The following is a 13044-nucleotide window of genomic DNA, read 5'->3' as shown; positions in this document are numbered from 1 at the left end:
GGCTGCTATGGGAATAGGAGAAAGGACCTCCTAACTTGGGCTGACGTGGGAGGCAGCCAGGGCTGGGCCTTCCTTTTACTGAGCACCTTCTAGGTACTGGGTACTACACTGACATTGGGAGTGCGGCTGCGAAGAAGGCTTGGAGGCTCTGAGTGTTGACGGCTCCATGCATGTTTGTGGCAACGGGAGAGGAAGCTGATGACATCTGGAGGGAGTCTCTGCTGGCCCAAGGGACCAGCACCCTCTGCACCAGAGAGTTCCAGGTGCACACAGTCCTGTGCTTTGCTTAACACTAGGCTCTTTTCAGAGCAGATGGCAGGTTATTAAAATCCAGCTTTGTTTACCCTCTCAGCCTTGAGTCTCAGTTGCTCACTGGATTAGCTCAGTGTTTCTTAGTCAACGTCTGCAGCATCTGCAGCAAGTACAGTTCAGCTCTAGTCCGAGAGTTGTGTTAATGGAACCGATCCTCTTCCCCTCACTGACTTTAGCCTGTCAGATGTCGCCTGTATCGCAATGAATTTCCACAAAGTACCACCGCAATTTTTTTTTTTTTTTTTACAAAAGGTACCTTATGGAAATAAATGTGACATAAAACAATCCATACATATTTCAAGTGCATAATTTGATCCGCTTTAACATTTGTGTACACCAGCCACCATCATCAAGATGAAAAACATCACCGCAGTCAGGCTAAAGGACACACCTGGCACCCCAAAGTCCCTCTGTCTCCCCATCATGCCCAGGTAACTGCTGTGCTTTCTGATGCTACAAATGGGTGGCTGTTTTCTCGTTTTTATGTAAATGAAACCAGCTAGTATGCTCCCTTTATGTCTGGCTTCCTTCATTTGCCAAAATTGGAATTATCCACGTTGTATGTGTCATTTCCTCCCTTTTCACACATTGGTCTCCTTCGCTCATGTTGCGGGGACACCAGGTCATTTCCAAGGTCTGCGCTATTGTGAATGAAGCAGCCGTGAACACTGGCATCCAGTTACTTGTATGTGTGGATTATACTCACAGTTACATACTACATATTCTTCCAGTAGTTATGTGCTATATTAATCATAGTTTATTATAATTATTATGTACTGCTGTCTTCACTTAGCATATGAAGCATTTTTTTTCCTCGAAGCATTTTCATATTTTTAGATTTATGATTATATTTTCTAGGTCAAAAATTAGAAAAATATATGACAATATATGTCGTGTGTGTGTGTGTGTGTGTGTGTGTGCACGCGCGCAGGGTCTCACTACGCAGCTTGGACTTGTAGTGATCCTCCTGGTGTCTGCCTCCCTAGTGCTGGGATTACAAGCATGTGCCACCATGCCCAGCCTCCATCGCCAGCTCAGTGTGCCCCAGGGGCCGGGCCAGTGTGGCATACAGCACCAGAGAGTGAGCCCTGGCCCCTGCACTTACCCAAGTCCACTGAGTTTCTGTCTTTTTGAAGCAGGGTCTCAAAAAAAGAAAAGAAAAAGAAAGAGAGAGAGACAGGGTCTCACTATGCTGTTCAGACTGGCCTCGAGCTCACTCAGTAGCCCACGCTGCTCTCCAGCTCGCAGTGATCCTCCTGTCTCAGCTTCCCGAGTGCTAGGAACACAGGTGTGCGCCACCATGCCCAGCTCTAAAAAAATTGTTTTTAGATCAAGATTGTCTTAGAAACTCTGCTGGTCACCATCATTTTGATTTCTTTTCCCCTCGGTGTTCTATGTCGCCATCATTTCGTACCTTCTTTCCTAACTCCATGACCCTGGAGAGAAACCCAAGCTTTTTCTCCGAGCCCCGCGGCAGCAGTGTAGTATTGAGCCCAGAGGAGCATCCGCTCGAGTTTTAATGATTTCCTGAGCTCGTTTATCAAACTATAATTTTGTCTTGCAGGTTTCTTGCAAGGCAAACTCTGCCTGGTGTCGAGCCCCCTTTTCTTCTTCAGTGGTGAGTATATTCGGCGGTGAAGCGCTGCCTCTGAGAAGGACTCAGTTAGTTTTGGGCCACCCTCTTTTCTTTATGCTACTGTGAGGACACAAGACATGAAATGATGTCTTGGTTTTCTTATGTCATTGGTGTGCGTTATGTTGTAAGCACTGGTGTCTGTGTTTTGTTTTCTAGCAGTGTTAGAGATTGAACCCAGGTATACTGTACTATTGAGCTACATCCTCCTCCCTTTCTATTTTGAAACAGTGTCTGACTCAGTTACTGAGGCTGGCACTGAGCTTACAACCCTCCTGCCACAGCCTCCCAAGTAACTGGAATTACAGGCACATTGCATTGCACTCAACTATAATTAGGACTTTTAATGGCTGCATAATAGTCCTTCATCAAGTACCTAAACCTTATTTAGCTAGTGATTTCTTCATGTAATGTTTAGATGACTTCAATTTTTCAATACCATAAAATAAACTTTTTATGTAGTTTTTCTTCTTTTTTACTTACTACATTAGGAGTGCAAACATGTCTGTGGCCTGTAGAAATTTAACTTTTTCTTCTTGAACAGTCTTGCTATGTGCACATATGTCATCAAGTGACCCCTGCCTCAGCCCCCTGAGTAGCTGGGACTAGAGGCCCAGCCGCAGGCCCGGCTTTTCCTGGAGGTGTGACTGAACCTGCCCAATTGTCTCCTACATAGCCTTTTTTTTTTTTTTAATTTTAGGGAAGGGTCTGCAGGGTGTTCGGGGTCTCACTACTAGATCAGACTCGCAGCAATCCGCCTGTTTACAGCCTCCCAAGAGCTGGGATTACGGGGCGCGCCCCACCATGCCCAGTCTCAGTTGCTGTCTCACTGCGCCCCGGGGACGGGACCAGCACAGCAGGCCCGGGGATTGAATTTGCAGGCTCTTTAATCTGCTGAGCTGTTTGGCCGGCCCTTACATAACCTTTTGAGTTGTTCCAACCGCCTGCCCACCGGTGATCTGCGGTGCCTAAGCCAGGGATGCTGCCCAAAACCTTTTCCGTGCGGAAGTATGTACACCCTATCACAGTGGCCTGCGTCGTCTTTGCTTCCCCGGCATATGATAAATTGAACATGGTTGGTCCCTTGTGGAGTCACGTTAAAATTGGACTGCTCTTGTGGCAGTCCTAGGAAGTGGTGCTGTTGTGAGCTGGTGAGGTTGTTAAGAGGAATTAACGGGGGTTGGCCAGATAGCTTATTTCCTAGTGTGCTGTATCCTACAGGCCCCGCCCCATAGGGCTCGCTAAAATGGAGATTGCGACTTGGCGTGCTGGTGCACGCCTGTGATCCCAGCGCTTGGGAGGCTGAAAACAGGAGAATCGCTATGAGTCCAGTCTATGTAGTGAGACTCCTAAATTCATTAAAAGAAGAAAAGGGGTGGGGATTGATAGCTTGCTTGCTCGTGGCCCCTTATGCCCTTTGCTGCGTCGTGACGTGGCACGATGCCTTTGCCAGGTACTGCAACCTTACCTTAGCCTTCTCGCCTCTAGAACTCAGATAAATAAGCTGCTTTCCTTTATACATTTCCAAGTCTCGGGCTGGTGAGATGGCTCAGTGGTCTAAAGCACCTACTTGGAACAAGCTTGGCAAAGCACAGGGACCGTGGTTCAATCCCCCAGCACGACATGCCAGCCAGCCCCGCCCCCTGGTGGGCTGAGCTGGCCACACACACACACATAAATAAATAAATAAAATTTAAAATAAAATAAATAAATTTCCAAGTCTCTGATAGTGTGTTACAAAAAAAGGAAATACATAAGATAGACCTCTTTGAAAGGAGCTACTTCCAGAAAACATCTGGATAGAAACATTTTTTTTTTTTTTTGGCAGAACCAGGGATTAAACTCAGGCCCTTGCGCTTGCCAGGGAAGTGCTTATTCCACTGAGCCATCTCCCTGGCCCCTGGATAGAAACATTTTAAAAGCCAGGCATGGTGGCACACACCTGTAATCCCAGCACAGGAGGCTGAGGCAGGAGGATTGCTGAAAGTTTGAGTCCAGCCTGGGCTACAAAGTAAATTCAAGCTCAGCCTCAACTGCATGGTGGAACCCTGTCTCAGAAAAACAAAAAAATAAAAAATAAGATAAATTTTGTATAGTCATATGACAGAAGGTGGGGCTAACAAAAATCATTGGCTAGTCTACATTAACACAGAGTGACTGATTTTCTAATATAAGCTTCACAGGGCCACTGGGCCTGGTGGCACTTGCCTATGTCCCAGCACAAGAGGGAGGCTGCAGGGGAAGGTCTCAAGTTTGAGTCCACCTGGGCAACTTGGATCGCTGCCTCCAAAAATGACAAGGGCTGGGAATGTAGCTCAGTGCAGAAACCCTAGTTCGGATCCCACCACTGGAAGACAAATGAAAGGTCTCCACAAGTGCTGCGCACCTTCATGGCGTGCGCTAGGTGGGTCGGGGGAATTGGCCAGGCTTGGAGCCGGCGTGACCCTGGCTGGAGCTGCCACTCCTTGGTGTGCACTGCAGGCAGGAATCGGCATGTGGCTAGCGTGTGTCTCCCTTGCCGGTGACACTCAGTCCTGGAGCTTGAGGCCAGGTCCTCAGAGGTACGAGACCTGCAGGCCTGCGCCCGAGCGCCGAGCTCCGTCCCGGCTCTTTCTCATTGTTTCCCTTGAGGTAGGATCTTGCTAAGTGGCCCCGCTGGGCTCAGACTTTGTACCCTCTTCCCTCAGCCTGGGTAGCTGAGGTTCCAGGCCTGCGTCACCATGCCCAGCTGCCCTGGTAAGGTCTCTAGAGAGAAGGAGATTCAGTTATCTGCCTGAGAGAACTCGGAAAGGAAAGCAAAAAGCAAAACTACAAATTAATGTAAACTTTTGGTTTCTTTTTTTCCTAGCCAACTGTAAAACTCTTCATCGATGGAAAATTTGTTGAATCCAAAAGTGACAAATGGATCGACATCCACAACCCAGTAAGCAAAAGCTTTAGAACTTAGAACTGACTAGCCTAGAGTCTTGGGCACGCTGGAAGGGGGGACCTGGGCGTTCGTCCCGGAACATATGGTACCGTCTAGATGACCGGGCAGAACCCAGCGAGGGCGGCCCTGGCCGGGGGTCCTGGCTCCTTTTTCCAACAGGCCACCAATGAGGTCATTGGGCGGGTCCCAGAGGCCACCAAGGCTGAGATGGATGCAGCTGTTGCCGCCTGCAAGCGCGCTTTTCCTGCGTGGGCAGACACGTCTGTGTTGAGCCGGCAGCAGGTCCTGCTCCGCTACCAACAGCTTATTAAAGACAACTTGGTAAGAAAGCTCAGTGGTATCGTGGTCCCCGCTGGCGCTGCGGGAGAGACCTCAGGGAAGGAGGGAGGCAGGAAAGAATATCCTTGCCTTATTTTCCATTTGTGTGTTTTCTCTCTAGAAAGAAATTGCCAGGTTAATCACAATGGAACAAGGGAAGACCCTAGCCGATGCTGAAGGCGATGTATTTCGAGGCCTTCGTAAGCCGGGAGCCCCTTGGGGGTTTTGGGAAAGAGTAAAGAAACCGGGAGGGGAGGTGGCTGCTTTATGTACACGTTGCTAGCCCTTCTTGTTTTTGCAATACTGGGGATCCAGTTTTCTTTTTTATTTTGGGACAGGGTCTCACTAAGTTGGCCAGACTGGTCTTGCATTTGTGATCCTTCTGCCTGGTTTCATGGTATCTTTTTTATATTTGTTTTTAAAATGGTAATACCTGTCAAGTACCACTGAGAATGATTTATTTCATTTTTTATTTTACTCTAATGATCTTCCACTAGGCATTTATATATCACTGTCTTTTCCCCATACTGACTTTTTTTTTTCCAGTACTTGGAATTGAACCCAGGGCCTTCACAATGGGCTACATCCCCAGTCCTCTTTTTTATTTTTTGTTTTGAGACAGGGTCTCACTTGAGTCGCTAATTGCTTAACTTGAGCTCAAGCTTTTGGTCCTACTGCCTCAGCCTCCCAGAACGCTAGGATCACAGGCATGAGCCACCAGGCCTAGCTGAGAGACCTATTCTGTCCAAGCTGGAGGGACGTGAGCCAGTGCTCGCTCACCTTTGGCCCAAGTCCCCCCTCCCCAGGGCTGCACAGCATGACAAGGCAAGTGGTGCTTGGGGCGGTGTGCCAGTGGCCTGACTCCTTCTGTGTTCCAGAGGTGGTTGAGCATGCCTGCAGCGTGACGTCTCTCATGCTGGGGGAGACCATGCCATCCATCACCAAAGACATGGACCTGTATTCCTACCGCCTGCCTCTGGGCGTGTGTGCAGGCATCGCTCCGTTCAATTTTCCTGCCATGATACCCCTTTGGATGTTTCCCATGGCCATGGTTTGTGGAAATACTTTCCTAATGAAACCGTCAGAGCGGGTCCCTGGAGCAAGCATGTTGCTTGCTAAGTTGCTGCAGGATTCCGGCGCCCCCGATGGGACGCTGAACATCATCCATGGAAAGCACGAAGGTAACTGCCTGTCTGCGCGTGCGGGGCCGCCTAGTCTGGCCACCAGGAAACCAAGGCGCGGGGTGCTGACTGGGTACTTTAGGGTGAGAAAAGTAGAGGGAAAGGGAGGGAGGAACAGTGACCTCCATGTGTGAAGGCAGTGTGCGCAGACTTGTGGTGTGGTGCTCGTGTAACTAGCGAGAGGACCAGCGGGTCTTGCCTTTCACGCCACGAGGGACACCAGACGTACAGACTGGGACCAGATAGAGATGAAGGAAGAGTTTTGTTTTGATAAGGGGATTCATGAGGAATTTAACTGAAAGAATGTGTCGACATCAGAGGAGTTGAGGGCCTTCTCATTCATATAATAGCTAACACCTAAATAGTACTGCCAAGATTTAGGTGCTATTCCTTGTTCTATCATACCTGGTTGGGAGTGTGGCTCAGCAGAACATCTATGTCACTGGGCACGCAGAAGGCCCTGGGTTTGATCCCCAGCAACAAATAAATAACTTAGCCAAGAAAGAGTTACATATATACTTTTCTTCCCACTTAATCTTGGTACCAATTATTTAAGGTCAGTGCTACTTTTTTCATTTTAAATATGAGAAAATTGAAGCATAATGCAAGTAGGTTAATTTGCCCAAAAGTCACAGTGCTAGAAACCATCAGAATGCCTACCCAGGGATTCTGTACTTTATTGATTTAGGGTCTCGCCCTGCAGTTCAGCCTAGCCTTGAACTCACTACATGCCCTGGGCTGGCCTCCTCCCTCAGCCTCCCAAGTGCTGGGGGTACAGGCGAGCACCACCTCGCCCAGCTGGGTCTTGCTTTTAAATCCTATGCCTTGTTGTCCCTCATGGGAGGACACTGTACTATCTGAGGGTTTCACTGCAAAGACGGTGGAGGATATGTCACATTCATAAAGGACACAAAGGAAGGGCTATACATTGAAAGGCTATTACTAAAGGACAATAGATGTAGTCTTCAGAGTTAGGAAAAAGGCTAAGTAGGATTTGTAACCTAAAGAACATAAGAAAAATAAATATGAAAGAACTTCATACTGGGAATCCAAGATAAAAAAAAATATATGAAAAGTTGATTCCTTGGTGGTGGGGAAGGGGAAATGACCTTCTAGAGAAGACTGTGGCTGTTTGTTCTCAGTGGTAATCATTTATTTTCTTCTCAAAGCTGTGAATTTTATTTGTGATCATCCGGACGTCAGAGCAATCAGCTTTGTGGGCTCCAACCAAGCTGGAGAGTACATCTTCGAGAGAGGGTCAAGACACGGCAAGAGGGTTCAAGCCAACATGGTGACGTTTGCCTCCTGCTCCCCCAGGCCTTGTTGTGTGTTTAAATGAGCCAGGGCCAGCCCTTGGGCAGAGGGGCGCTCACTCCCCGTTCATGCCAGGATTTCTCCTGTGCTATCCCAAACGTCTTAGCCAGGAAGTTTGTGAGTTTTACCGTCACACTGACACCTTCTAGCATACACAACGCATCTCGGTGACACTGGGCGCATTCTTCAAGAATGTCAAATTCTTTCGGCTTCCGTAGTAACAGCCAGATTCAGGTTCTGTTATTTCCTTTATAACATGCTTCCAGCCCTCAAACTTTCCTTCTTTTAAGGAATATTTTTTTTCCTTTTTTGTATTTAGTACATGGTCTCACCACACAGATCGGACTTGTAGTGATCCTTCCTGTTTTTCAGCCTCCCAAACGCTGAGATTAACAGCCTGCGCCACCATGCCCAGTCTCCATCTCAGCACGCCTAGGGCAGGGCCAGCATGGCAGGCCAGGGATCCAGCCCCCAGCTCCTGCATCTGCCTAAGCAGGCGCTTGTTTCAGGGATACATGTTTTAAGGAATATTCTAACTAAGGGATTCTGAGGTATCAGTCTATTTAAGGGACCAGAAAAAGCTAAATCTCTCTGATATGTGCATATTGTTCACTTTTACTGTTCTAGTTCCTTGCCAAATGTTGAGCAGTTTTTTTTTATATGATACTAGAGATTGAACCCTCACACATGCATGCTGTTACTGAACTACATCCTCTGCCCTTTTGATTTTTTAACTTTGAATCAGAGTCTTGCTTGCTAAATTGTACTGGTGAGCCTGAGACTTGTGATCTTCCTACCTCAGCTTCCAAGTTTCTGGGATTACAGCCATGGGCTACCATGCCAGGCTGAGACTCTTTCTAACAATAAATATAAAATCCTGTTACACCTGTCTTATCCTTCTCCCCCACCAGCCTGCCCCCTCTAGGACTAAACAGTTCAAAAGCATAGGCCTTTGAACTGAGGCCTTTGAACTGAGGTATATTTCCAGGCTTTCAAAAAAATTTTTGAGACAGGGTCTTGATATATTGCTAAATTGGCTGGGCATGGTTACACATGCTTATAATCCCAGCACTTGGGAGGCTGAGGCAGGAAAATCGCTGCAAGTTCCAAGCCACCTTGGGCTACAAAATGAGTTCAAGGTAAGCCTGAACTGCATAGTGAGATCCTATTTCAAACAGACCAATAAAAAAAAAAAAAGCCCCCCAAAACCATAAACTGGTCCCCCATAGAGCTGCGATCACAGGCTGCACCTCCATGCTCAGCTGTCTCATCCTTCTTCCTCCCTGTTGTGCAAGGGATAGCTACTATGAACAGAGAAACTTCATAACATGCTGGGGAGATAGCTCAGCAACGGCTTATGCCCTGCCTGGCAAGCGCAAGGTCCTGCATTGGATCCCTGGTACAAAAAAAAAGAAGTAACAGACATGGTAACTACCCATGCAGCCATCTGAATTATGGATCATCCTATGCAGAAAGACATACCTGTAGCTGTATTACGTAGAAGCAAGCCAGTTTGGGAACCTCTTTCTAGAAGTGATGTATCAGGTCTGCCTTCTGCTTTGACTCTCAGGTTACATTACTATCTGGTGGCTCTCTGTTTGTACTGTTCTTCACTGGAAACCCAAGTAGATGGCAAATTCTTTCCTAACGTAGGAAAAAGACGGGTATTTTCCTCAGTTCCTGAATGTAATGTTTAGCCTATTGATTTGAATGTGACTGGCGCTTTTTATTTTCTTTTCTTCCTTCATTGGTAATAGTTTTGATCTAAATAAATACATATCACTAGGCATGGTGGTGTACACCTGTAATCCTAGCACTTGGGAGGCTGAGGCAGGGGGATTGCCATGAATTCAAGGCCAATTTACGCTGCATGGTAAGCTCAAGGCCAGTCTGAGCTACATCGCAAAACCCTGTCTCCAAAAACAAAAAAGGTAAACACAAAAATAACTATCAGTTTATCAACTAGAAAATAGAGGAAAAGTAATGCGGAGACTTGCCCAGTCTTGCTAAGACATTAGCAGTAAAAGCATGAAAAATAATTTTTCTACTTTTTTTTTTTTTTTTTTTTCAGAGCCAGGGATTGAACTCAGGCTCTTGCGCTTGCCAGAGAAGTGCTTATTCCACTGAGCCATCTCCCCAGCCCTCAATTTTTCTACCCTTAAAACACCAACAATGGAATTCTCTAGTCCTCTACTTAAATGGGCACTTAAAATTTCAGGGGTTTTAACTTCTTAGTTTAATTTGATTAAGGAAGACCATGTACTTTCTGTATTTCTTTAGGGAGCCAAAAACCACGGAGTTGTCATGCCAGATGCCAATAAGGAAAACACCCTCAACCAGCTGGTGGGCGCGGCGTTCGGAGCTGCTGGCCAGCGCTGCATGGCTCTTTCAACTGCAGTCCTCGTGGGCGAAGCGCGGACGTGGCTGCCGGAGCTGGTAGAGCGCGCCAAGAAACTGCGAGTCAGTGCAGGTAGGCGGCCACCTCCGCATGCTGCCCCGTGCCAGGAAGCTCCGGCTTTGGTGCTGTCCTTGGCCGCCCTCACCCCTCTGTGACTGCTGTCATTCAGAGTCATTTCTGATTTGCAGCCACAGTTTAAGATAATAAAGACCTTCGTACTTGTATTGCTTCGTAGGAGACCAGCCCGGAGCTGATCTGGGCCCCCTGATCACCCCCCAGGCCAAAGAGCGAGTCTGCAGTCTGATTGGCAGTGGAGCGAAGGAGGGCGCGTCCATCCTGCTGGATGGGCGAAACATTAAAGTCAAGGGCTATGAAAATGGTAACTTTGTGGGGCCGACCATCATCGCCAACGTCAAGGTGAGCAGCTCTTATTTCACAAAACGTGAGAGCTTAAGGCAGCTCAGAGGCTATGCAGTTTCATCTTTCTAATTTATAAATGAAGGCATTTAATTATTAAACCGCAACCCTCCCCAGGGTTGCACGGTCATTTTATCTGGAATCGGATGGCCTCTCCCCAGCCTGTCAGCACTTCCATCTCTGTCAGCACTGCCCAACCCAGAGGTGGCGTGTGGAATCAGCCGTAAGCATGTGGCTGATTCTGGCTGTGTTCTAATACACTTGATTTATGGATGCACATTGGAATTTCATGTAGTTTTACATCATGAAATATTCTTTTGATAGTTTTCTCAGCCCTTAAAAATGTAGAACTCATTCTTACCCTTCGCAGGGTACACACACAGCAGCCACGTTCGGCCCCAGGCAGTGGTCGGTCAGCACTGTCTTGCATTAGTTACGCTGGCTGCCTGTCCAGTTCTCCCTCCAACTCAGTAAGCCAGCCACCAGGTTCTGGCCCTAGTCCTGCGGAGCGGATCCAGGGAGTACTGAGCTACATGCCCAGCCCTTTTTATTATTTTGAGACTGGGCCTTGCTAAGCTGCCCACACTGGCGCAAACTCACAGTCCTTCTGCTGCAGCCTCCCACGCAGCTGGGAGAGCAGGTTCACCACCACAGCTGGCTCCAATCTTAAACAGCTACTATGTGCCCAACACTCAGATATATCTTCCCAAGAAAGAAAGAAAAAGAATTCATTTGTCAATTTTTATTTATCAAAACTCTGAGTCTCTCAGTTAGTATTTATGACTAGGTTGAGAGTAGGAAGCTTTTTGCTCATATATCTCCACTATACTGATGGATACTTGGGACTGCACTCTGGACGCAGAGCCGTAGAGCACAGATCTGCTGGGCAGCCAGCGGACTGGAAGCAGCGCTGAGGACGTTTCAGCTGGTAGGTGTGACCCAGCAGCCACAGGACAGTGTGCAGACATTCGTGGGAGGCAAAGAAGTGAATGAGAACAGACTGCTGATGTTAGAGAATTTAGCATGTGGTTGTAATCAATAGGAATTTCAAGTTATGGAGCACAGGAAGAGAGGCCCTTTCTTTAAAAGTGATTTAAAATGATCGTAGAGGCCAGTGAAAGCCGCCCTGTAAGCAGCTCAGTAGCAAGAGTGCCAGACAAGCCCCACACCCTCACAACCCACAACGCTGATTTCTTTCTGGACACATCCCTCCTGGCAGCCAAATATGACCTGTTACAAAGAGGAGATTTTTGGCCCAGTTCTTGTGGTCCTGGAGACAGAAACACTGGATGAAGCCATTAAGATTATAAACGACAACCCATACGGAAACGGAACAGCCATCTTCACCACCAATGGAGCCACTGCCCGGAAATACTCCCACCTGGTGGACGTGGGACAGGTTTGTGAGCAGAAGCTACTACGGTTCTCCTAGCTCTTCCATTCCTGAGAGACAGTGAGCAGTGATCAGTCACTGCAGCCTGTTTAAAGTTTGCCCCTTTATGTTTCCCAACACGCCCATTCTGCCTCAGGCGTGAAAGTTTGTCGTGTGGAAGATTTCTATTCCACTGTGTCTCTCAACAACAAACAAACATAACGTTCTGATATCAAAGAAAAAGTAGGATCAGCCTTTCTGTTGTCTTCATGCTTCTCCACGGAGAACCCAGTGAGTCCTTCGCGTCCTCTGCCTGGGCATTGACATGGGTTTGCTCTGCTCTAGGTGGGCGTCAACGTCCCCATCCCAGTGCCTTTGCCAATGTTCTCGTTCACCGGCTCGCGAGCTTCCTTTAGAGGAGACACCAACTTCTACGGCAAACAGGTAACTCGAGTGAGGTACCTTTACCTTTAAGAAAATTTCTTGAACAGATTCAGTAGCAAGGATTCTACAGAGAAGGGCTGTCAGCAGCTTCAGTGGTCTCATATATTGGGCCACAGGGTTTCTCAGAAAGTCCTCTGGAAAAGATTTAAAAGTTGAAAATTTTGTCAAAACTGCCTCTTCCTAAACACTTCAAGGCAACAGTTTGGGGACAGAGAATCTAGAATCCCAAGCCTTTATCGGTTCCAGTTCCCCTGCCTGTCTCTGCCCTCTCCTGGTGCAGCTTGGCTTCAAGAGCAGAGGCCTCCAGAAACTTGGTGGCCAGCACTGCTCTTCCCTGGTGCGGGCGTGCTCCCTGTGCTCCCACTGCTCAGTTATTAGTTTACAAAATACTGTTTTTTCTGGCCTGGAGGTTGAAGCCAGAGCTTCGACACCTAGTGGTAGCCTCAGCCCTTTTCTAATATTTTTATTTTGAGATAGGATCTTGCTAACTTGACCAAACTAGACTCCAACCTGTGATCCTCTTGCCTCAGCCTCCCAGAGCACTGAAATTACAATTGTGTGTCACTACATTTGGCTGTTTACAAGAAATGTCATTGATCTGGGTGGGTGTAATAGCTCATATTTGTAATCTCAGCAGTCCTGGGGAGCACAGGTTTTAGCCCAACCTGGGCAGCTTGTAACTTAGCAAGATCCTGTCTCAAAAAAAAAAAAAAAAAAAAAAAAAAA

General features: G+C 47.5%; 1 protein-coding gene and 1 long non-coding RNA gene across 2 annotated transcripts in view; one reads left to right on the top strand and one right to left on the bottom strand.

Annotated features, from left to right (window-relative positions):
* Positions 1 to 1648: 1648 nt before the first annotated feature.
* LOC111813250 overlaps positions 1649 to 13044 on the bottom strand; it is a 17621-nt gene continuing 6225 nt past the window's right edge. Inside the window, exons 2-3 of the long non-coding RNA XR_002818556.1 lie at positions 11421 to 11427; positions 1649 to 1660 (exon numbers count right to left, since the gene is read on the bottom strand). This is a non-coding gene — a long non-coding RNA (uncharacterized LOC111813250). The remainder of the gene's footprint in view (positions 1661 to 11420; positions 11428 to 13044) is intronic.
* The window catches only part of Aldh6a1 (aldehyde dehydrogenase 6 family member A1), a 16842-nt gene continuing 5671 nt past the window's right edge, over positions 1874 to 13044 (top strand). Inside the window, exons 1-10 of the mRNA XM_023703571.1 lie at positions 1874 to 1930; positions 4794 to 4868; positions 5034 to 5195; positions 5314 to 5392; positions 6071 to 6373; positions 7543 to 7664; positions 9968 to 10157; positions 10321 to 10502; positions 11722 to 11901; positions 12220 to 12318. Of these exons, the coding sequence (XP_023559339.1) occupies positions 5082 to 5195; positions 5314 to 5392; positions 6071 to 6373; positions 7543 to 7664; positions 9968 to 10157; positions 10321 to 10502; positions 11722 to 11901; positions 12220 to 12318 (1269 nt within the window). The 5' untranslated portion in view covers positions 1874 to 1930; positions 4794 to 4868; positions 5034 to 5081. The remainder of the gene's footprint in view (positions 1931 to 4793; positions 4869 to 5033; positions 5196 to 5313; positions 5393 to 6070; positions 6374 to 7542; positions 7665 to 9967; positions 10158 to 10320; positions 10503 to 11721; positions 11902 to 12219; positions 12319 to 13044) is intronic.

Source organism: Octodon degus, unplaced genomic scaffold, assembly GCF_000260255.1.
Source record: "Octodon degus isolate 3935 unplaced genomic scaffold, OctDeg1.0 scaffold00007, whole genome shotgun sequence".
NCBI classification, from domain to species: domain Eukaryota; kingdom Metazoa; phylum Chordata; class Mammalia; order Rodentia; family Octodontidae; genus Octodon; species Octodon degus.
This window is presented reverse-complemented; position numbering and strand designations above follow the sequence as displayed.